This window comes from Seriola aureovittata, chromosome 23 (genome assembly GCF_021018895.1).
Source record: "Seriola aureovittata isolate HTS-2021-v1 ecotype China chromosome 23, ASM2101889v1, whole genome shotgun sequence".
NCBI lineage: Eukaryota > Metazoa > Chordata > Actinopteri > Carangiformes > Carangidae > Seriola > Seriola aureovittata.
Genome location: NC_079386.1, coordinates 1,671,698 through 1,696,079, shown reverse-complemented (window position 1 = coordinate 1,696,079; position 24,382 = coordinate 1,671,698). Strand labels below are relative to the sequence as shown.

The window sequence follows — 24,382 nt, the reverse complement described above, 5'->3', positions numbered from 1 at the left end:
GGATCCCCATCACAGAACATTAGGAGCTGGAGCTGGTGGGGCCCTGAGGTGTAGTGGACCCGCCTCGTGTGTTAACCGCTGCTCTGCCGCGACACACCGCCTCCATCACCGCATGATTTTGTGAGAACAACAGCATTAGTATTAGCAGCTTATCTGTATTAGCGCCTGCTGCTCCGTTTGCCCCTCCACCCCCACCATCCCCAACCCCCTCCCTCACGGGGTGGGTGTGCATTGTCGACGCTGCTACTGTCTCTTTAAATTTACCCAGGAGCCCCTTAAGGAGCCCCAGGGGCCCCTAGTCCGGCTCCCCACCCTGAAGACAAGCAAGAGCCTTAAAATACATTACTGGAGGCCTGCGCCGAGGCGCTTCCCCACTGAGCGGGACGAGGAGTGGGCTCTGGTCGCGCCGGATTCATGATTGTGTGATTATATGAAAAGTTAACTTGGCTCCCGTGCGGGGCGCGTGGGGGGACATCGTAGAGCACGGGCTCCTCAGCGATGGGCTCGTGAGAGAGAGAGCGGCGGGTAGATGCGTGTCGACCGGAGCCGAGCGGCGTGAGCGTGGTACTGTTGTGACATGTTGTTGTGTGTGTGACATGTCCCGCTTCAGCGCTACGCTACAGTGAAGGAGGAACAGCAGCCACGACCAGAGCAGCAGCCGGGCAGTGATGGAAGAGAACCAGCCCGGGGAGCCCGTGGACCTCCGGTGTGCCGAGCAGGCTGAGCTGCTCTCATTAATAATAAGCGGAGAGGAGGAAGCGACGCAAGAGGAGAGTGACCTGGGAGGTAAAGAGAAAAAAACTAGTGTTATTATTCTTGCTGTTTCCCATCGCAAAGTGGGTCTGCGTGGCTGTCAGAGCCACGGCCATTGTCAAGCAGCCAGTTACTCCGTGTCAGGGACAATGCCATGGAGCAGCATGGCCCCTCCGTCTCTGTGGCTCCTATAAACAAAGGCTCAACAGCACGCAGGCAGGCAGGCGGACTGACACACCGCTGCCACCTAGTGGGCAGCGGCGGCACAGGCCGAGTAACACCAATGAACCAACAACAATACTAAAGGATGTTGGATGAAATGAGCTGCATCCAGAGGTGGACACAGTACACAGCTCCATTACTTGAGTCACAGTACAGATCCTCCTGGTCAAATATTACTCCACTACAAGGGAAAGTTGTTAAGTCAGATTTTTAGTGGAGTTAAAGTACTGGAGTCCTTGATTGTAAAAATACTGAAGTATTCAAAAGTAATTTTTTTATGTCAACACAGTGTTGTCATTTACAGAACCATATGACTCTGAAACAAGCTGCTGACTGCACTTCAGCAAACTGTGTGATAACAGCTGTAGAATCTACTGTAGAATAAAATGCTTGAATATAAGCCTATAGAAATAGCAATAAGTCATTTGACCAACCTACTACAAGCTGTCTATTTTAAAGTGGAATAAAACAAACGTTACTTACTGTCCCTTGACACACTTTCTCAAGTTGGACATCAACGTTTTTAGTCAGTGATGGAGTTTAGTTGTGGTAAACACAGAAAACATTTCAAACTAAATTAATCTTCTGCCTCATCTTTATCTAACGCCATTGGTTAGGACACTGACAGGTTCAAACATGACTGACAGTGGAGGAGTTGGCAGTGATTGGTTTTTCTGTGATGAACACAGTGTACGGGCTATCGCATTTTCAAAATAAGAGAAAATCCATTCACTGACAAAAAGCTCTGTTTCAAAGTAAGAATACTTCATAGAAATGTAGTGGAGCCAAAAGTACGATATTTGTCTTGTAAGTGTAGTGGAGTAAAAGTCAGAAGTTTACAAAAAGAATAATACTCAAGTAAAGAACAGATTCTGGAAAAGTATACTTAAGTACAGTACTCAAGTAAATGTACTTCGTTATTGTCCACTCCTGGCTGTATCAGATAATCGATAACATGGAAATCCCTTCACCTGACAGGTGAAAACACCTGAGGAAGCTGAGCTTCATAAAGAGTGATGTAATGTCCAGTTATCAATCAAACAGTAGCACATTAAAACATTTTGAGAAAATCTCCCTACATATATGTAATATGTTTCCTTCTTCATGTTTATGCTTCTTTCTCATGATGTAGCTGATCCTGTGTTTCATCTGGCAGTTGAAACCAAGACAGATCTGAGTATGAGCGCACTAATACACAAAAATCATATACACAATATATGCACATAGATGTTATATGTATTGTATACTTTACTTTTATTTCTTGTTATTTAACATATTCCTGTTTGTCTGTGATACAGTAGTATTGGCAAATTTATTACAAACCATATATCTAATAGAGCTGTCTTTTATTGAAAGTAACAGTGTGGTGCACAAGTAAAAAAGTACAGTGGCTGACAAGGGCAAATGCGCTGCAATGGCCCAAAACACTTCCATTAGGAGAAACATGCTGCAAATTCAGAAACGATGCAAAAACAAAAAACACTGCATATCCAGACGACGCAACAGAAGACCTCCGGGCCTCTAAGGGGAGTTCTAAGTGGAAAACCCATAGACTGTATTTAAGCTAATGCTAACACTTGCTACGTTAACTGTTGCTCTTTTATAATATTGTAAAAACTATGGCCAAATGTAAAAAAGAACACAAACGTTTTCTTTCTACCCTCATACTCTCTCATTTGGTCCAAAGTCAAAGGTCTGGTCATAGGTCTAGACTCTTGGTTCGAAGCTCAAGCTTATGCTGGTTTTCCACTTAGAGCTCCCCCTAGAGGCCTGGAACACATCCGTTATTTTGTAGCGTGTTTGTTGTTCATGTGTTTGTTTTGGCTTCCTGCAGCACGTCGTTTCATTTGCAGCACGTTTCCATTGTTGTATTTGTTTTGTGTCTTCATATGTATTTTTGAATCTGCATCATTTCTGTATTTGCAGCTCATGTCTGCTAATGGAAGTGTTTTGGGACATTGCAACGCATTTGCCCTTGTCAGCCACCGCACAGAAGTGACTTTAACTACTGATCCTTCTGCCTCGGCAGTGACATCATTAAGTTGTTTGTCATTGGTCAGATCCACATTAGATACAGTCTCTTATTATATAAAAAATTAGCAAAAAGTTTTTAATCCTTCAAGTATAACAAACCTAATGATGGTGATGGTGTTGGTGTCAAAAGAGGAAGAGTAGGATCATTCATTCATACTAAAGAGATATTGATCTCATGAGACTGATCTTTGTTCTGTCCTGTTCTGTCAGAAGAGGACGGTCTTGCCAATGGCCATGGTGGAGGTGAGGAGGAGGAATCGGGGGCTGGTATGGTCACACCTGTCACATCTCCAGGCACCACCTACTGGAGCATCACAGAGGGCCCTGACCACCCACTCCTCCTTTCCCCAGTCCCTGGGCCCTCTGGACGAAAACCCAGGGTCCAGAGAGCCTCGCGTCCGGGCCTCAGCCGCATCCCGGGTCGGGACCACCGCCGCTACTACCACGAGTACTGGCGCAGCGAGTACCTGATGGACTTTGACCCCCAGCGACACGGGATGATCTGCATGGTGTGCGGCAGCTCGCTGGCCACGCTGAAGCTCAGCACCATAAAGAGGCACATCAGACAGAAGCACCCAGACTCCCTGCTGTGGAGCGCCACCGACAAGGAGGTGATCCGCTCGGGCTGGGAGAACCACCTGAGCCTGGGGGGAGGTCATAGGTCGTTCAGCTCTGCTGCTGGGCCTTCACCTCAGGAGGAAGAGGAGCAGCTGGACTCAGGCCAACATGCTGCTGGTGGGTAGGACTGTACCTGGACTGGATTAGGTAGAAGTGTTGTTGTGAAGTGTTGACATTTCAATATGAGATTTCCAACTTTAGTGTAAAATGACACTGGTTTGACAGGACCTTTGCTGGAAATTAAAACCCACAAGATGAATGCAAAACAAAAGTAAAATATAGCAGCAGCCAGTGATTCCAGATTCAAGACCTTATGTGCTCAACAGAAAGAAGAAGCTCAATCTGCCTAAATTAAAGCCACAAGCAGCAATGAGCAGCTTTCAGGCCTCACAAAGCTGAGCAAAGTCACTTCAGGTAGTTTAATTCTGTTTAAAGAAGGAGTGAGAACAAGCTCACACTTGTTTCATCATCACACAGCCTGCAACATTTCAATAATTGCAGATCTAATGTTTAGCCATTTGTCCCCCCTTCATTAGATTTGAACAAAACTTGGTGTGTATGTAGGGATGGGAATTGATAAGATTTTATTGATACCAATGCCATTATCGATTCTGCTTATCGATCTGATTCTTTATCAATTCCTGTGGATTTTCTGTGTGGAAAAAGTAGGCCAATACAGGTTTTCAGTGTCAACAATGCAAATATCATTATGAGTCTCTGAACACTGAACAAGATAGATAACTGCTCTGTAGTTGCTCAATCCTTTGAGGAGGGGCTGCTGTCTGCCTCTTTAGGTCTGCCTTGTATCAATTCCCCCCCCAAAAAAAGAAGAAAAACGTCTCCCCATCGTTCACTTAAAAGAGCCGGCTCGTTCGCCACTGACACATCACTCATTTGTACCTTCACTGCTCTGCTGAGACTGGGAAGCACTCGTTGACCGGCAGCATGGAGCGTCAAACACATGGCACCCCTGATATTTAATGCTGTGCTGCATCTACAAATTTTTCATGTTTGTTTTGAAATTAATCCACACTTCCTCGAATCCTTCGTTGTCGTTTGCGTTGACTGCCTCTTGCTAAGGCGTGGCATCATTGTTTTGCAAGGCAAGCAGAACTAAAGTGGAGGGCATCGATAATCATAAAGGCATATGATGTTGATGGATCGAACCAGTTGGAACCGGTTCTCAACTGGAACCGGTTCTCGATTCCCATCCCTAAGTGTATGTTCACGAGATATCTCAGGAAGTCTCCAGTTATCTAGTTAGTTTAAGGACTGTTCAAAGGCTTCTTGAGTTCTGAGCAAATATGTGACAGGCCACGCCCACTTGCACCGATAAATATGACACTTCAGATATTGAGTTCCCAGAGTTGGGGCTGGGATTTGAGGTACACGTTTTTGGTATTTGTGGTGCCCCCTGCAGGTTGGGCTCAAAATGCTTTGGTAGACATGTACCCAAACATTGACTTCAGATATGCGCTCAGATTTTCTGATGCTGATTGGACAAATCATTAATGAATTATGGCAATTTTCCTGCTAACCCACGCCCTTTGTGAAGTTACTTGTCAATATCTTATTCTAACATCAGACTGATGTTGTGAGGGGGCGTTACCTTTCCAAAATTGCATTTTCAAGCCTTAATCACAGTGCCACTATGTGGCCGATTATATTTCTTGGGAAGCACATGCACATCATTTCCAGTTATGGGCCTGGTTTATCAATTACAAGAATTAGTTTAAAGGAAAATATTTGATACAGTATAACTGCTCAGTTTTATCTGTTGCCTGTGTTTACTATGAAGTTAATCAGTGAGATTTAGAGGTGTTGGTAGTTGTGATTTTGATACCTGTCCCCCCCGCTTCCAGACTTTATGCTAAGATAGGTTAACCACGTCCTGGCTCCAGCTCTCTACTAAACACAGACATTTTTTTTTATTAAACACACAGACATTTTTTGGCTATTGTTGGCTTTATTATGATATGGACAGTGAGAGAGAGACAGGAAAGCCAGGGAACAGAGAGAGAGGATGATGCAGCACAGGGCCTGAGTCGGACTCGAACGCAGGCCGCTGTGGTAAGGACTGAGCCGACGTGGTACACACTCTACTAGGTGAGCCACCACAGCGCCCCCTAAACACACAGATATGAGATTCATATTGATCTTCTCATCTCATTCTTGCTACTTGTTACTTAAGTACACGTAACTATAGACGGTGTTCACGTGCACATCATTTTCTTTCTGTATCAGAACAGAGGGACGCAGAGCGCATGTTCCCCACAGTGTGAAAGTGTCTTAATTTAACAGTCAAATATCCGACAGTGGAAACAACCTCGACTTGTATCATCTCTCTTTTCATCTAACTGCTCTGCCATTCCTGAAAGCTAGTTTCCTCTACTCGTGGTCAACAACATCCATATGAAAATAAAGCCGTTTCATAGCCTACGTTCTCCTTTATGTTTTGCATGTTCTCTGTAGATTTGCATGGGTTACCACTCCCACACCTCCTGCCACTGTACACCTCACTGATGAACCCTCCTGTACATTAAAGAGAAAGTGCATTAGTTTGCACACAAGCATCATTCCACATTAAATTAAATATAAAAGTAAGTAATGAAGAGATAATAACTAAATTGGTAATAGTAGTTAGTGTAGCACAAATAAAGTAGAGTCCTTTTCCACAGATCACTGAAATGTCTGACTTTAGTGCCCCCTGGTGGTGGTATCAAAAAGACTTGTGTTTGTATCTTTTTATTTTTTTTGTTGTAAAGACGTCCCCTCCTTGATTCTCAGCAGAACCCCTTGACTCTGTGACACCCCAAGAGCAGCCACAACAGCCCCTCAGTCTGTCCCCCCAGTCTGAGGAGGTCGAGGCCCCGCAGCCTCAGGAGGAGGAGGAGGAGGAGGGGCAGGATCTCCCTGGACCGTCGGCTCGGACCCTGGAGCGCTACCTGAACGACTCGCTGCACGCCTGGTTCCGCCAGGAGTTCCTGATGGAGTACGAGGCGGAGGCGGGCCGGCTGCTGTGCATGGTGTGTGGAGGAGAACTGCCCTCACTTCACCTGGACCACATCAAGAGCCACGTGCTGGACACCCACCCCAACTCCTTGGTCTACAGCTCCGAGGAGAAGCACTGCATCCTGCAGGCCTGGGCTCAGACTCATGGTGAGATCAGTCAGCACAACACTCAAAAACGAAATGTGCAGTTGGTATTAAGGAAGTAAACAGTAAGAGGTCGACTTAACCCTGACATGTTCTCCAAAAACCACTGATCCAGACTGGTTCGGTTAACTGCCGAAAAACTATATAAAGTAAACAAAGTATCTTATCACTTGGTCTTATCTGTCTGACCTTTGAGATGTATTGACATCCACCCACCAGCACCCAACAACCCTTTTTATCGCTGCTTATCTGGATCAGTGTTGCCCTGGTAACATGGTGAGCCAAGCACCCTGGACCCCCAAAGCCTCATGGGAAATGCAGTTGTTAGAGATGAACTTTCATATCCTTTTTTATCTTAAACATTGTATGTTTCTCTGCCCCATGACAGAAGAGTCAGAAAACTCAATCAAATCAGAGCCCAGCACCAAAGATGGCGGGGTGGACCTCTTTGCTCAGGATGTGGAGGCCATCCAGATCAACACGGACTTGTACCCAGAAGGCGATGGCACTTTAACTCAGGACACTCGTCTTATTGGTGAGGACGGTGGCGTCGGAGCTCCGCAGCAGGGACCCCAGCCCCTCCGCCAGCCGAAGAAGCGGCGGCTGCGCGGGGGCGACCCGTGGCGGCTCCGCCTCGACTACCTGGTGGCCTACGGGCCTCAGGGCCAGGACACGTTCTGCATGGTGTGCTCTCAGGTCCTGCACGAAACCAAGGTCAGCAGCTTCCGCCGCCACATCCAGGAATGTCACCCTGACACCACGACCCTGAGCCGGCAGGAAAGAGAAGCCATGGCTGCCGCCTGGACCAAAGATTATTCTGGGGGAGGGATGCAGAGTCAAGATGGTGAGATGATGTTCGCAAACTTCTGTGTTTCCCTGTTTTCTGCTCTGCTTTGGTTTACTTTTAAATTACATAACTATTTCTCATGTTTACTTGATAAAGTCGCCATAATTCCAAACGTTTCCCAGCACAACAACAAATTGATTCATACTCACCTCTCACAATTTTCATACGCTAATTATTTCCTATAGCTTGTGTTGCCTTTTTCTCCAGATGTTAAGCTTGTGTCATTAAAACTCAACACATCCTGCACAGATGTTTCATACTTTTGTTTGGTGTAACTTGAAATAAGTTCATTCAAACTTGATAAGAACAGGAGCAGGAAGTCAACTAAAGCTGGAAGTTAAAAGTGTTAGAAAGTGTGGTATAAGGGCCAAGTTACTGGGGGCCAAGCAGCTGAGCCTTTTGTCCTTCATCATCTCCTTTAATCTTCTTCTGCAGCCCCTAGAACCGTGTGGTTTGAAATTTGGCACACTGATTGGTGACACTCCCATGGTGCTTTCCAAAAAGTTTCATGTCTGTGCCTCACCACCGCGCCACCAACAGGTCAAATTTGGAGGTGCGTTCACTGTGAGCCATTGTAATCTTTGGATCCAACCGAATTCAGTGTTTTCTTGCTGCTCCTTGGACAACCTTTGTCCAGTCTTTTTACCAAAATTGGCACAGATGATCTTCAGACCAAGACTCACATGGATTTTTAATTTACAAAAGCATTCAACCATAACAACCAATCGAAAATGGCGGCAGAGGGGCCAAACAAGAAGTCAAGTTATATCTCAGGCAGTCTTTAATCAACTGACATGAAACTTGCTGTGAGTGCTTACAACCATGCCCTTGACATAATCACATCATGTTTCTATGGCAACTCTGGGCTGCTGGGCTACTTGGCGCCCAAATCACTGTTTGCAGCTGTATTTTTGTTAGTGTTTTTTAAGAAGAGAGACTTCCACGCATGTAATTTGAACATTTTCAGGAAGTGATGAAGTGATTACATTGACAGTAGCTTAACAGCAAAGTGATGAATGAGTGAATAAAAACATGTTTCTGTTAAAAACCAGAGTCAGAGCAGAGTGTTCAGAGTTATCATGTGACCATTACACATGCTCACTGACCCCAGTTACAAAGTTTATTTATGCATGCATTTGAGAGAGGCAAAGAATCTGCAGCTGGTTCATATTTATGAGTCCAGGATGAGTGAGTGTGTCCTAGTGGAGCTGGTCTCAGCTGATGAAACAGAGTTTCTTATATATAAATCTTTACACACTGCAGCTTTAAGATACAGAGATATAAGGAAGCAGCTTTGTTTGTTCATATATGCGGTTTATTAAAGTAAGGTCATTTCATTCTGCTGAACTTATTGTTTTAGCAGAAATCAACCCGATAGAGGCGACCATAGGAGAGACGAATGAGGATGCCACCCATGATGTCATGACGCCCAGTAAAATGGTGAAGAGGGAGGAGGGTGGTAGCGGGCGGAAGGGTAAAGCACGGGATAGCGCCGCCACAGCAACAGCCGCGGCCACGGCCACGCCCTCTCGTCACGGCCATTACCCCGGGAAGGACCAGAGGAGAAACTACCAGGTGCGCTGGCGGATGGAGTACCTGATGGACTACGACTGCAGGAGGCACGGGCTGATCTGCATCGTGTGCGGAGCCACTCTGGCCACGCTGAAGGTCAGCACCATCAAGAGGCACATCCAGCAGGTGCACCCCCACTCCCTGGACTACAGCCCGGAGGAGAAGCAGCAGGCCTTGCTGAGCTACAACCAGACCGCCTTGCACTTCATCCACTCTGACGACTGCTTCTCCTCCCAGGACCACGGACACACAGAGTTGGCTCCCAGTCCAGCACAGTTTGGCACTTAGAAAGGGCTTCAGTCCTCACGTGGCCCGTGTTCAGAGACAGCCCTCCACTTTCTCTCTTAAAAGGGAAATTCAGATCAAACATGGTCTTACTCTCCTCTTCCTGCTCCTCCCTCTCTTTGACTTCCTTAATCTCTACAATCAGGTGCTGAGTTAAATGTTCCCAGTTGTCATAAGAGAGTGAGACCAAGGTTGAGAAACACTGGAATTTCCCTTGAAATCTAAATCTGAGCACTGCTGTGGATAATGTGGCAGGTAGCAACTGCTGCAAAGGAAATGACAACAACCTAAAAACGTCATGGCCTAAAAAAATAAAAGTCCAGACACTCATTTGAAACTAAAGCCTTATTTGCACAGGAACAGTGTTACATGAGGACCTCAGAGGATTTATCACTCAAATCTCTATGTGCACACGTACATGGATATATCTACCAAGTCCTAACAACGTTCACCAAGCTTTTATAGGTTCCATTAACACAGACCATACATGAAACCAAGACAGCTAAATAAACTTCTGGCCCAACATATGCCTTGGTCCTTGGCCCAAGTCTGGCCCATATACTTCCACATCTGGGCAGATTCAGGCTATTATGTGTGCGCACCAGAATAGTCCAGTGGCATCTGACAGTCATGCTGTATATGGGCCAGATTCAATTTTGGAACCGGGTGTATACTGGACCAGAAGGAAACGTGTTGAGTGTGCTGTAGTGGGCATAATGCATTCACTTGAGAAAAGAATTGTGCTCTGTTTTTCTGAATTAACGAGATGACTATCTCAGAATTCTGATAATTAAACAGAGCGGATTTTTTTTCACAAGTCAATGCATTACCCTTCCTTAGGATGCTGATTCAAACAGGCAAATTACAGCCTGTACATCTACATTAGAAATGTTACTTTACAGATTAATACCACAATTAATCACACAGGCGCCCCAGTTAAAGGCCTGGTCAGACCTGCATTCATGATTTCACAGCAAAACTTTCATATTTGTATTTAACAGATTTTCTCATGAAAGTGGCTTAAATCTTAGTTTTTGCATGAGGTCGAACTTTGGTCAATTTTGCAAATTGACCAAAAATGATCTGTCTTAGTGCTGACTTTTGAAGAAACGTAGAGCTGGGAAGGAAGTTTTCCTCTGTATAACCCTCTGAACAAAAGAAGCATTATTTGCAGTTGCGTGAAAAAAGTTGATGGTACAAATACGTCTCTTGAACTTCTTGTCTGCTAACCGGCAGTTAGCAAGCCAGCTAGCTTGGCGGGTTATAGAGCGCTGTCGTCACCTTCATGCTAGCTGCTCGTCCTTTAGCATGATTGTGTCATAATTTTAACAAAGTTAATGGATCACTTTGTTAGCATACGAGGTCATTTTAGCAGCCTGGCCTCAAAACCCAGAAGTTCCACTCTTGTGTTTCTGCTAGCACTACCATGTTCCTGGCTAGCTAGCATGTAAACTGTTAGCTCAGTAGCTACAGCAGCTAACCTGCTAGCTTCGCAAGTTTCAGGAGGACAAACTTGTGAATGTTGCTGAATCAGTTTCGTGTCTGACCAGGACTAATACTGAAAATGGGGCTTTAGTTATTAAAACACCTAGTGCTGGACTTTTAGTTTTTAATGGCACACTGAAATATTTGTAGTCACATTTCATGTCTACCTAATGATCTTTCAGGTCCAGGAGGGGCCTGGGGCTGGTTTCTGGTTGGGGCCAGAGTCTTTCGCTCTCAGGAAGTTAGAACCAGAGTCTTCGGCGAGGCTGAGCTGAACTAGTTTTACGATAATGTGTCTGAAGACAACACAGCACTTTGCCCTAAAAATGTATTAAACCCCAGTTTTCCTTGTGTACAGCTAATAGAATGAGACTGTGTTTGATGTTATTGCTGAAGACAATGAATGCCAGCGTGCAGTCAGTGAGTTCAGATCTCTAGTGTATTTAATTCCTTGTTTACAGTGGAGGAGAAGGACGTCCTCCTCCCTCTCATTCATTATAATGAGATATGTTATCTCTGTCATTTTGCATTGTTGTTACACCTGCCTGCATCATCATCCTCTTCATCATCCACAACTCATTTTAGCTAAAAGCTGCACAAAAAAGAATATGTAAATACATATATGAAAAATTAGAATTATTTTTCCTTTATACAAGCACTTTTATGCACCCTGGTTTCTACAAAACATGTTTGTAATTATGTCCAGTTTTTCTACTTCATTCAAGATTTGAACTGTGTCGTTCTTTGATGGCTGGAGAGTAGCTTGTTGGACTTTTGCATTCACTTTGAAACGTTTACTAGAGCTTTGGTACGGCTTCATTTTTTCATTCACTGTACAGAGTTTATGCAACAAAAGGAGTTGAAGAAAAACAGCTGTCTGTGAAAGAAAGGTCTGCCATGAAATGTCACTTCTTCACCTGGAAAATGTAACTCAGGGATTCTGTTTTCATCCACAAACATTTCATCAGTGATCTTTAAGATATATACACGTGTCTGCTGTGGGTTGTATTAGGGCCAGAATAAACTCATAATGTTAGGAGAATGAAGTTGTAATTTTAAGGAAAAAGTCACAATATAAAAAAGTAAATATTATGGAAAAACGGTTATATTTTGATTTTTAAAAAGTCATACAATTAGAATAAGTTATTATCAGGAAATCCTGTAATATTAAAAGAAAAAAACGAATTATTTTGAGAAAAAATTGAGGATTTAAATTAAGTTGTAATTTTAAGGAAGAAGTCATAATTTAAAAAAGTAAATATTAAGGAAAACCAGTTATATTTTGTTTTGTTTTTTTTAATGCGTTCTAAATTATAATAATTTATTTGGAAAAAGTCATTAGGAGAAAATGCCATAATATTTCAAGAAAAAGTTTTTGTAATATTTTTGAGAAAAAAGTTGATTTAAATTAAGTTGTAATTTTATGGAAGAAGTCATAATATAAAAATAAATATTTTGAATTGGTTATTTGATTTTTAAAAAGTCATTCAATAAGAATAAGTAATTTGGAAAAAGTCATAACAAGGAAATGCCTCAATATTTCAAGAAAAAAACTTATATTGAGAAAAATTTTGGGGTTTAAATAAGTTTTAGTTGTAATTTTACAGCAAAAGTCATAATATTAAAAAAGGAAATATTTTGGAAAATTGTAATTTAAAAAAAAGTTGTACAATTAGAATAATTAAGTAATTAGGAAAAGCTTTAATATTTCTAGAAAAAAATTGTATTATTTTTGAGGAAAAAGTTATTTTAAAGAAAAAATCATAACATGAGAAAACGTTATATTTTGAGAATAAACTGTAATACTTCTAAATGAAGTTGTGATTTTTACAAAATATATTATAAAAGACTGTGAGGAAAACTAAAACACATGTAATTTAACCAATCCAGGCTCCTCACAACATATGACATTTCATACTCAAATAAAAAAATATGACTTTATTTTTAAGAAATTACAACTTTATATAGAAATACTGTGATTTTTGTCTCTTTAAATTCAAAATAATAATTGCAACTTGTTCATTTAACATTACATTTTCTCAAAATATTTGGAGCAGTGGCCCGGTCAATCTGTTGTACATAAATGTGACGACATAAATTCTGAAAAGTTCAATTTTTGAAGAATGATCAGACCTGACTTGTGGATATAAAGCCCAGGCAGACTCTCCCTGCTTCACTCAGCAGAGACACAGTCATATTTACATTTCATTGGTCCACTTTGGCTCACTATAGAAATCTGACATAGCACTTAATTATTTAAAATGAAGTAAGATACAGTGGAATGACGATGTGATAATGAATTTTCTTGTGTTTGTGTGTGTGTTTGTGTGTGTGTGTGTGTGTTTATACTGTGTGAATGACCAGCCTCTCATTCTTCACTTAAACTTTGTCGGCTCACCTCTCATCTGTACATGGCCAACATGTGAGATATGCATTCTCTCCTCCTATGATCTTTGAATAAAAACTCAACACTGTGAGGCCGTCTGCTCATTTACACAATATTATCCCTCCATTCAAATTCATTTCACCCAAGATTAATAAACCAAACCTTTAATTATATTTTTTTAAAAACAAGTTTGCTGAATAAGAATGAATAAATAGTATACAAGGTAGACAAGCATGTGCACGTGTGATGTGCACGTGCGTGTGTGTGTGTGTGTGTGTGTGTGTGTGTGTGTGTGTGTGTTGTCAAGGAAGTTGTTTAAATGAGATTGTAAATGGTGAATACAAAGGTGAAGGGGTGCTGCATGGTAATCAGCTGTAGGGGATAAAGGAAAGGTGGTATCATAAAACTAAAGGTGTTTCTCATCAGGAAACTGTGGAGCTACGTAGTAATCGACTGTATGCGGGGAGGGTAAAGTAGTGGGGTGGTGGGACGGTATTTTCCAAAGAGGTAAAAAATCAAATTAAATAAGACTTTGAGGATGTCAATTTTCCTGAGACAGAATCTCTTATTCGTGTCCCTTCTTAAGTTTTAAAATAGTCTTCAGTGTGTGGGTTGTAGTTCAGCAGCATCACGAGTATGACAGTTTGTTATTAAGAGTGATCCTGATCATTGTGTTGTGTATTGGTTAGAGTGAATACATTTTTCTAGTAGAAAAATATCAGGGATTTATTAAGGTTTGTCTTCTTTTATTTTAACAAAAATAAGATAAATCAATAAAATAGATAGATAGATGAATTCTTTCCTGTACCTTCTGAAGTTTTTTTTTTTAGAAAGAAGCATCAGGAAGATCTTTGTATGTATGTATTTAACAAAGACGTGTTGAGCTCCGAGGTACGACACCTCAGGAGAAGGAGGGCTGTATTCTTAGGTAATGTCTCTTGTACAATCTGTAACATTATTTCACAAGTCATTTTATTTGTTCGTCTAATTACGTAGTAATCGCACAATATTGATTTTCTAGAGGAGAGACATTTGGTTGATGAAATTCCCCAGAGAAGAGGACACAGACGTTCTCTTTCACTATCCTCAAAGAAGAAAGCTCAGGTGAAACCTCCTGCATATAGTGACCGGGCTGATGCAGGTAAAATATATGGTTAAGTACATTCCCAATGTTTGTCTTGCCTAATATTTTACAGGGTTACAGTTCAGACATACAGAGATCCCAGAACCTACAACTCTGTGCAGTCCTATTCTGACTGAAGACAAGTCCGGGATCCCGCTCTTTTGAAGGTCAGGATTCGTCAAGGCCTACAGAACCTGACACCCCGGACTGGAGAGCAGTGGTGGAACATTATCAACCCTATCACCCATTTTATTCGTAGTGTTTAATCGTGTCTCGTAAATGTATGCACAAATCAAAACATGGCAGACAGACGATTTACACTGTTCCACCTCTCCCTACAAAAGTATAACAGATGCAGAGAAAGAATTAAATAAATAACTTACAAGGTACTTTTTAAAGTGGTTTCAACTGGTCTCCAGATCTTCAGAGATTCTTGAACAAGAGTTAAGTTTTTCACTTCCACTGGTTATCTGTTTTAGTCTTGTAGTAAGATGTTGGTGTTGTCGGCCACTTCTGCAAAATAGCTTCCGCAATCTCTTGTATATTGTGTGGAGAAGATGATAACACACCAAGCCGTTTTTGTGCAACTGTATCATTTTCGTTAAAAAACTCCCTCTTAATTTCTCCTTCAAGACAATGTAAGGGGAGTACATCAACACATGAGTGACACTGTCTTCTGTACAGTTCATCCACATAGATACAATATATGCAGGTTTTTATAGCTCTGTGCTATTGTATCTCCCACTAAACACCAAATGGTCTTGAAGGGTGGGGTAGAGAAGGGGTGTTTTCTTGAACACGCCCTGTGGTGTTGTTTAAAACAACTAATGCTTTAAGGTTCCTGTCCACTAATGCATGTCTCAACATGTTTGGCTCTTTAGAGATGTGCTCTACCACTCAAACAATTAGCAGGATATGGCTCCCATATCACGGGCTGCACCTCCTCACTGGTACTGAAGTACCCATCCAGTTCAGCTCTGATGTAATACAAGGGGGAATATGGCTCCCACGCCATCATTTCTACTCTGTTGGAAGCCATGGAATCCCTTGCAGGTCTCATCAATGCTAAAGTTTTCAGGCAGCATATAGCGGGCACGCCACCATGCTAAGCAGATGGACAACAATAAAAACTATGTCACTTCCCCGAAGAAACCCAACTTCCTTGACCATATACAAAAACTACAACACACTCCACCCCTCTTGTCAAAGCCCCCAATATCCCACACATTTTACATGAATGCACTTTGCCTGAGTGGGAGCTTTATTTCAATATAAGGTGTGTGTAAAATTAAGTCTACCTTATATTCTACTTTAATACTTGGATAAAGTCTCATTAGAGATGGAAAGAAGAACAGGGTCTTGATCACTGTCTTATTGTCTTATTATATTTGACAGTCCAAGTGAGGTGGAATAGAATAAACAGGGTCATCAGAGGAACGGCCTGAAACTGGCAGGTGGTCAAAGGATTTAAGGATTTTAAACTAGAGTAGGATCATGTTAACCTGGATCTTAATCCAATTAAATTCACTGTGGCTCCTCAGGTCTTCATAGTTCTGTTGAAAAAACTGGTCTCCGTTTGAATATTTTTGATACTTTTGACTTTGATAAATACTTTAAATATCACTTAAAGCTCCAACCATCTCAATGTAGATTTACATCTCCTCTCTCAGGCTTCTCTCTGGAGCTCTAGTAACAACAGCTCAGTGAGTCACTGACTGTTTTCTGAGTGATCCAATAGAAGTATAGCAGATTTCAGATACGAGGTGGGTCCAGGTGGGCGGGGCTTGGTGACTGCTTGGTTGTGACATCACAAAGTTCCAGAGGTCCTGACGGCTGGTTTTAAGGCTCAGTTTCTGAATACAGGCTGTGTGCATTTCTCTGTGGACTGAGGCTTTGATACTTTCACTGTATTAATATAGAACCTAGACCTGCTTTATAATCAAACTGGAATTACCTCCCTGGTGGTTGTTTCCTCTTCCAACCAGTCAAGTATCTGGATATATATTCTCAGTCTCTCCTTCCTGAGTTACAGCGTTAAATAATGGCCAGAAGTGTTTTTATAGAAAGTTATGATGTCACAGTGAAGTTGACCTTTGACCTTTAAGACACATAATGTCATCACTTAATTTTATCCTCATAGACATTTGAGTTAGATTGTGTCACAATTAGTGAATGAATTTGTGAGTTATGGCTAAAAAGATGTTTTGTGAGGTCACAGTGTGCCAGAAGTGATGACATTCTCTCTGGGTGTTCCTGATATATTGCATTCACAAAAACGTGAGATCACTGTGACCTTGATCTTTGACCTTTGACCATCAAAATCTAATCATTTCATCCTTGAGTCCAGGTGGATGTTTGTGACAAATATGAAGAAGTTCCATGAAGATAGTTACTGAGATATCACCTTCACAAGAATGGGACGGATGGACGGACAACATGAAAACAATATGCCTCCGGCTCTGACTGTCATCGGCACAGAGATACAAAAACACACAGACATCTACCTTTATTCTATATGGACCTTTAAATAATTCAGGCTCACATGATCTTAGCTAGCTAAAATGATCCTTTGTATTCTCATCCCACCTGGTTCTCTTCATGTTTAGGGTTCATGATGCAGCTAAGTGTAAATAAGATGCACTTCCTGGATGTTTGGGCTGAAGGAACAACTGCAGATTTTCCAGAACCTTAAAATCCAGGTTAATCAAATCAAGCTAGCTGTTGCCCATATATGATGAGCAAAGACCCTGCTAACCAGAGTGTACTCGTTCATGTGTAACACAGCAGCTAACACTTCTGACATTCATTCAGTATTTATGTGGCTCTATTATGAATTACCACATAGGCTTTAAATGGGATGTCAAGTGTTCATGTGACTGTTAACACTTACTGGTTTTAGTATTCTGGCCTGGGCTAAAATTAGAAGCTATAATCTCTCCACCCAAACACCATAACAGACAGCAGCCTCCAAAGTCAAATCTTCTTATTTTGGATATTTCATCTGGCTGGGTTTTTAAATCCTCTGCTCTCCCACACTGCAGGCATGATGGGAAAATACGTGTTTTTCTCAAAGCGCTCACGTGCCCTTTACCCAAGTGAACAGATGCACTCAGCCATGATCCTTTGACGTGTTTTTATTAATTTCACGTTGACATCAGTACAGAGACCACATACTTTTTTTTTTTTTTCAGGTTTTCTTTTTTTCCTGCAACATCTTTCCCAAAGCTTCAAAAATTGGAACCAAAGTCATAGCTAATACAAAACAAAGCTGATGTTAGTGAACAACGTCTAGATACCAGTAAAGAGTCAAAAAGCAAAACAAGACTCCCCAGAGACAAAGTCAAATACACTCCTGCCACACACTCCCACACCGATGAAAACACAGAGGGACAAACAGGAAGAGGAGAAAAGCAACATGCTGTGAGGGAACAGGTTCAAACGTGTCATGTTTTATTCATATTATATATTACACTCTAAAGAAATAAGCTAACTACGACTCTGAGTAGCAGTGATCTATTTAGCCTTGGTCGCACGCTAACGTAGGTAACACGGCCTTTCCTGAACTGAAGTTTCACTTAAAGGTGCAGTGCATAATTAGCATAGTTAGCTGTTATAGCACAACACTTGTGGGGTGAGGTCAGACTGACAGCTTGAACATTAAAGGGACGATTCAACCCAAATTACAAAACACACTTTCCACTGGTTTCTAACCCACAGATAGATTTGGTTCTATTTTCTTCTTCCACTGCGTTTACATTTCTAACTTTTGTCTCATTCACCTCAGTTTTCAGATTAAATTCAGGGCCTCAGAGATTTTCACCCCCACTGTAATACAGTGCAAGTTTAAGTTTTCCTTGGAGCCATTTTATACAGAAGAAAAAGTCCCTCAAAAAACTGTTTATCCAGAAAAACAAGGACAAAGATTTTGGAAAATTCTGGATTTAAAAAAAAAAAATTTGTGACGAAATCTATTTACCTCTACTGTTTTCAAGGCGAAAGCAAAAGTTACAAATGTAACTACAATTGTCTGAATTCTGGAAAACAGCCAGAGATAATGTTTATAATTTGATTAAACTGTCCCTTTAAATAAACCAAACATTTCACACAAATGTTTTCCAGTGGTTTGCAAACGTAGACTTTTAAAAGCTACAATATGCAACTTCCTCACATTCAAATAAATAAACAGGATGCATAATAACATTATCAGTGTCTGCATTCAGGCCCGATTCCCCCTTTTCACACTCGCAATCTACTTCCTTAGCGCCTGTGGAGGCTGCACGGATGCTAACTGCTAGCATCTCGGACGGGATCGTTGCATTTTGGTTTGAACGACCCAGAGGCCGAGCGAGACACCGTGCATGAGGAGTTAAGCAGGACATGTGTGTGTATGTGTGTGTGTGTGTGTGTGTGTGTGTGAGGTGATCAGGGAGACACACAGCAGAGGGCATGCATGGAGAGGAATGTTCCACCAGAGAAAACATTCAGCACACAGGAGGATGTCTGAGTAGTCTGAGGCGTTACTGCATTGAGAGGCAGTGAAGGAGGATCCTCCACTGTTGTTCATTCAGTATTCAGGGGACATGTACTGGAAATTGAAAGCAACACTAACATACTGGTAATTTAATTTCCTTCTACAAACTCATCCCTTAAAACAATATGGAGATGTAGCATTAGCGCTAACATATGACTGTTTTTTTGTTTTTTTACTGAATTCAAAAACACCATTGAAACAATCACAAGTAATAATCATATCAAACAAAAGTCAGGGTCAAAATATGATACAGCCTATAGAAAGGGTGAAAGTCTCTCCAGTTTATACTATGACATGCGCTTCATGGCCGTCAGAGAAAAACAAAGTGACAAACACAGAGCTCTATAATAACCACTCTCCAAAATATCACCCTCTAACCCCTGACCTCCAAAATACCTCAGCTCACTGCTGAGCTTCGTATGGAATTTAAACTGTGCCAAAATAATTATCTTGATTCAAGACCCGCCCATATAGGAGCAACAGGAGTTTCGATTGGCTTGACTTCCATAAAATAACATAAAACATTTGTGATTCCATTTTAAATTCTTCAACTTAAAGACATTTTTTTAAATAATATTTTTGGGGTATTTTGGGACCTTGGAAGTCATTTGATATAAAAACTTTTGTAAGAGCTGTCAACTCTGTCACTATTTCAAAGCTCTGGAAAAAAACAGTAAGTTGACATTGTGTTTTTTGTCAAATGATAATGTAAAAAGGTCTTGGCACACTCTAGACTTCATACTTTTACGCTGGGAGGACATTTTGGTGATTTCGGGGGGATAACACATCAGAGAGTATTTTTTCAACCTATCAAACCTTCACTTTCAAATGATGAAGCTCAATGACACTAATGGAAGTCTTACAAAGCTGTTGTCAAGCTAGTAGGGAGTCAAAGCAGCCATCCTAATTAATATCAATAATAGTAATAAGTAGTGATAAGAATAATCAAAATTTACAAGTGAAAATGTGAAGTCTCAACACTTTGTGGCTTGAACAAAAAGGAGTTAGGACTGCTGTGAGTGAGGGAACGTTTCTTTGATATAAAAAGCGAGGCTAACATGTTCCATACAGCAGAGAGCCTGTGGTCGTCCTCAGGTGTATATATACAAACAGGTAACTGTTCCAGAAGAGGGTGAACTAGACCAAATTATCACAGCTGGCTCAGTGTTCCAATCCTTTTATTTCAACCTGCTCAAAAAGGTCTGAAAAATAAAAGTTCAGTGCATTGCAGAAACTTACATACACAAGTGCCTGTAAGGTGAATGGAAACAAACTCAAAAACAGGCCAATCAATAACAGCAAACCCATTGACCAGCTCCTAAAAATGAACTCATATCTATCCATACAACAGCCGGAGAGCACGAGAGCAGGATAAGACTATCAACAATAACACCCAAAAGGTTGCTTTATTCCATTTTTTTCTTTTTTTTTTCGTCTTTATTTTACATTTTTGTTTTTCTTTAACGTCTCCATCTTAAATGATCCTTTTACGTTCATGGAAATGTGGTTTTAAGTACAGACATTTGCTTTTTGGTGACATAAACAGCCATCGTCCACCCCCTGCTCGCTGTACATGACGAAAACCAGGTCATAGATTCAGTCTAGTTCACTCGACCCTGCCTCCATTCCCCTGTGGCGACGCCCACAGACAGGCGGGGTCCGGGCGCGGCGTTACATCACTTCCTCGCTAGCGATGCGCTTCCTGTCTGCACAGGCACAGTTCTTTTCTAATGCTTGCAAGTTAAGCTGCGCAGTAGTTTTACATTGAATATCGAGTAGCTCAGAGATTTTCTACCTAGCAAGGTTCAGTGTAGTAGGGTGGTGATGGTAGATGGAGTAGGGAGGGGCAGTTAGACTGGGGGCGGGGTTAACTGGAGAGGGGTAGGGGGGAGGTAAGAGGGTTTAAGATGGTGATGGAGATGAGGATGATGGTGATGTGGAGGCTTCTAATGGAGGGGGGGGCTGATCATTCAGCTTTGCTGCGCTTCACAGCTCCGGGCAGTTTCTCTTGCAACCTGCAGGAGAGAAACACAACAGGCCTGAGACACGACAACCATCTGTGGAGTGAACCAGTAAAACTGCTGGTGATTATCTACAACATCCTCTCACTGAAGTTTAGCTCCACTTACTTGGCGATTGTGGTGTTGACTTGAGTACGTGCCACGTCGATGTACTGATCAATCTGGGTCTGGAAGACAAAAAAGATGAAGTCTTACTAGCTACTAGTGAAATGTGAGCTACTGTCAAAGTGTTAGGGAAGCTGCTTTGAAAACAGAGCTTTGTGAGTTACCAGTGACTTCACAGTGGAGGAAGTCGAACTATAGCAAAGCTACACTGTGGAGAAAATCTAAAGTCACTGAGAGAAAGTCGTTCAAACTGCTTCGTAAAACTGATCAAATTGACAATGTACATGTGATATTAGAGTTACAGTGATATTACAGAGTATTAGGGCCACATCGAAGACAAGGAAAAAAAATTCTGAAATTTTGAGAAAAAATTTCAAGAAACAAAGTCATATTACGAGAATATTACAAGATACAAGTTGTATTACTGTGAGAAAAAAGTCATAATATGAACAGAATTAAAAATGTAAAATTTTGAGAGAGAAAAAACTTTTTTTTAACGAATATTACATGAACCAATCAAACAGCTGAAAGGACAGTCAGTGTCAGCCTGAGCTGCTTCTGGCAGCTGCTGTTTGTCTGTCTAACTATAGAATAGCCTCAGTTTCTTCACTATCTTTTCAATATTATGATGATGATGATGATGATGATGATGATGATGAGTCAAAAGCTGAAGTTTCTCCTTATTAGTAAAACCTCTGCTAAACTTCACAGGATGCTCCACATTCCTCATTTTCAGCTTCTGATATTTCCCCTCTAAAACAACATGCAACTTGAAATTACAACTTTATTCTCATAATATAATAATTTTTTTCTTTCAATATGAATACTTTACTCTTGAAATTTTGGATTTTTATTACCCTAAGTACAGCCCTACTACTCTGTGGTACAAAAACACCCCAATATTCACGGGAAAATACAAAGAATGTCAGTTTGGTTATGTTTACAATAGCTGCAGTTTTCTGATAAAGGTAAAATGTGTCACACTGTTGTGCATTGTTATCACCATAAACAGTGTGACACCCCGGCCTACAAATCGTATTCTCAAACATCACATCATCATTTTAAAAAACTTTCAGTGAAAATTATAAAAGGATAATTCATATCACAATAAGATTTTTTTTTCCCAATCCTGTCTCAGTAGGACACCACCACCCTTGGCTTTTGCATGTGTCTGTCTTCACAGTGGTCAGAATGAAAGAATAAGGGGGCGGGGCTGGCGAAAGGGGGCGGGGTCGATTACAGTAGAGGAGCAATGGTAAAATAAATATAAAATCATTCTTTTCCTATTATGGCCCAAAACTCTTTGTAGTTTCGGTTTTAACTACAGAAAAATAGCAAGAAGTCATTTAACTACTTGATGCACATATGGCTGTAGCTGAACTACCAGCAAGTTAGTGCAAAATGTGGTTAAACTACATGTTTAATTACATGTAGTTCACTACTCGCCAATACTACTGTCACAAGCCTTGTGGTGTAAAAGTGAGACATTAAGTCTGTGTTCTCAGTGGCTTTTAGACGAGGATCAGAGGTCTGGAGAGTTTGATGACCTCAGGATCTCATCTCAGCTGAGGTCATTCCGCTGGTTTTATCAACCTGTGACCTCTGACCTGCACTGCTGGCAGTCTGCAGCAGCAGATGGATGAAAGTCTAGAAAATGTTGGAAACTAGTTGAAGGAGTAATGTGGACCTCAAACTGTCGACATAACTGAAATATAAGGAGATCAAAGATACAAGTGGCCACACTGAGTTCAGAGCAGGTGAACTCTGGCCTTCAGGGCCAGGGTGAGAAGGACAACTCCTAGAAGCATTATAGACACCTCCAACGGAGAGGACACAGAGACAGCAGAACACAGAGGACAGGACTTTACATCCCACCTGGACTGAGAACAGAACCACCAGGACCTGAACCCAGATCAGCAGGAACAGACGGAGGGAGAGTGAAACCTACCGTCTACCTCTGTGTCATATCCATTTATGCAAGGTGGTGCAAGTGAGGAGCTGCAGGTATTGTGATGCACTCACTGTTTGAACCTCAGCTGTTTAACCACCATGATGATCATCAGTCTGAGCGTCAACTCTGCACCAGAATCTACTGACAGAGCAGCTCATCAACTGACCGATGACAGTCACAGAAAATAAAACAAAGCTTCAAATCACACTCATGTGCGATGCTGACAGCCATTTTGTTTGACCCCACACCCCAATGACTTCATGTTCTCAGTAGCTCGACTCTAAGCAGCAACAAGGGGGACACAGAAAGACTTCAGTGTCTGATCAGGACCGGAGTCATCCAGTGAGCTCACTGCTGACGGGTGTGTTGTCAGTGCTACTCTCAGAGGGTGTGTGTGTGTGTGTGTGTGTGTGTGTCATCTGACATTCATCATGAGCTGGGATGGAGGGTCACACTCTCACCTTGTTCTTCTCGTAGACTGGAGGCACAGCGAAGAGCAGAATGTTGGCTGGAGACAGACAAAGACGAGTTAGATGTTAAAGAGTAAATAAATTTTCACATGAGGCGTTAAAAACCTACGTCAGCTGTCTGAGTTTGTTTTTAATATTTTACACACTGACATGTAAGAATACAATATTAGAGCCACCTCACAATACAGTGAACACAACAACAGCATCCACCACAGTCACTATGACGACCACAGAGGTCATCAATCTTTCTTTTCACAAAAATCTCAAACACTGTGGTCTGGTGGCCAAGTTCTTTTAACCACCAGTTTCCACTGTGTCCTCACAGTGACGAGCTCTGAGCAGTGGTGAGTGGTTGTTGGACATTTTGCCCTCTCAGGACAGAGACAGGCTGCCCTCACCTGATTGGTGGAGCCTCTGCAGACAATACCCCACACTTTAAAAACTCATGTCACTACTCTGCACATCAGACACCATTAGATATATATTTTTGATTGATTTCTGCACGGGGACAATGTGAAACGTTATTCTAATGAAGATACTACAACAGGACAGTTTTCTGTTGTTTGGAGACTAAAACTGTTTCAGTCTTAAAGTTTTTGCTTCATGTATTTTATCTGATTTATCTGATATTTATCTGTTTTTGTACAGTACAGTATCTGTCTCCCTCCAGTAAAACCACAAAACTTTGTGATGTCACAACAAAGCAGTCACCAAGCTCCACCCACATGGACCCTCCATCCAACCTCTCAGGCCCCGCTCAGTCAGCCGAACAGGTCAGTAAGCCAATCAGAAGAGAGGAGGCTCTGAGCCTCTCTTCTGATTG

The 24,382-nt window shown here is 41.7% G+C and overlaps 2 protein-coding genes across 8 annotated transcripts in view; one reads left to right on the top strand and one right to left on the bottom strand.

Annotated features, from left to right (window-relative positions):
• Window positions 1-307: 307 nt before the first annotated feature.
• zfta (zinc finger translocation associated) lies at window positions 308-13,446 on the top strand. Of its 5 annotated transcripts, none has more exons than XM_056369899.1 (6): window positions 308-786; window positions 2,108-2,152; window positions 3,220-3,744; window positions 6,418-6,786; window positions 7,172-7,627; window positions 8,994-13,446. In XM_056369899.1, exons 1-6 carry the CDS (start codon window positions 669-671, stop codon window positions 9,488-9,490), a joined length of 2,010 nt encoding a protein of 669 aa, XP_056225874.1. In that variant the 5' UTR covers window positions 308-668; the 3' UTR covers window positions 9,491-13,446. The 5 variants fall into 5 exon arrangements, with proteins under 5 accessions (XP_056225874.1, XP_056225871.1, XP_056225872.1 ...); XM_056369896.1 differs by having other exon boundaries at window positions 8,991-13,446; XM_056369897.1 differs by having other exon boundaries at window positions 6,415-6,786.
• Window positions 13,447-17,599: 4,153 nt separating this feature from the next.
• Window positions 17,600-24,382, bottom strand: part of rtn3 (reticulon 3) — a 35,088-nt gene continuing 28,305 nt past the window's right edge. For all 3 annotated transcript variants that reach the window (XM_056368575.1, XM_056368576.1, XM_056368577.1), the window contains 3 exons: window positions 23,551-23,597; window positions 21,142-21,200; window positions 17,600-21,027 (listed from right to left, as the gene is read on the bottom strand). In XM_056368575.1, the coding sequence (XP_056224550.1) occupies window positions 20,979-21,027; window positions 21,142-21,200; window positions 23,551-23,597 (155 nt within the window). In that variant the 3' untranslated portion in view covers window positions 17,600-20,978. The remainder of the gene's footprint in view (window positions 21,028-21,141; window positions 21,201-23,550; window positions 23,598-24,382) is intronic.

Bases quoted from the DNA above. Each gene is read 5' to 3' on its own strand.
- zfta (XM_056369895.1), top strand. From the start codon at position 669: ATGGAAGAGAACCAGCCCGGGGAGCCCGTGGACCTCCGGTGTGCCGAG. The intron at 2,153-3,219 runs GTATGAGCGCAC...CTGTTCTGTCAG, and splicing joins TGAAACCAAGACAGATCTGA to AAGAGGACGGTCTTGCCAAT. The intron at 6,787-7,171 runs GTGAGATCAGTC...GCCCCATGACAG, and splicing joins GGCCTGGGCTCAGACTCATG to AAGAGTCAGAAAACTCAATC.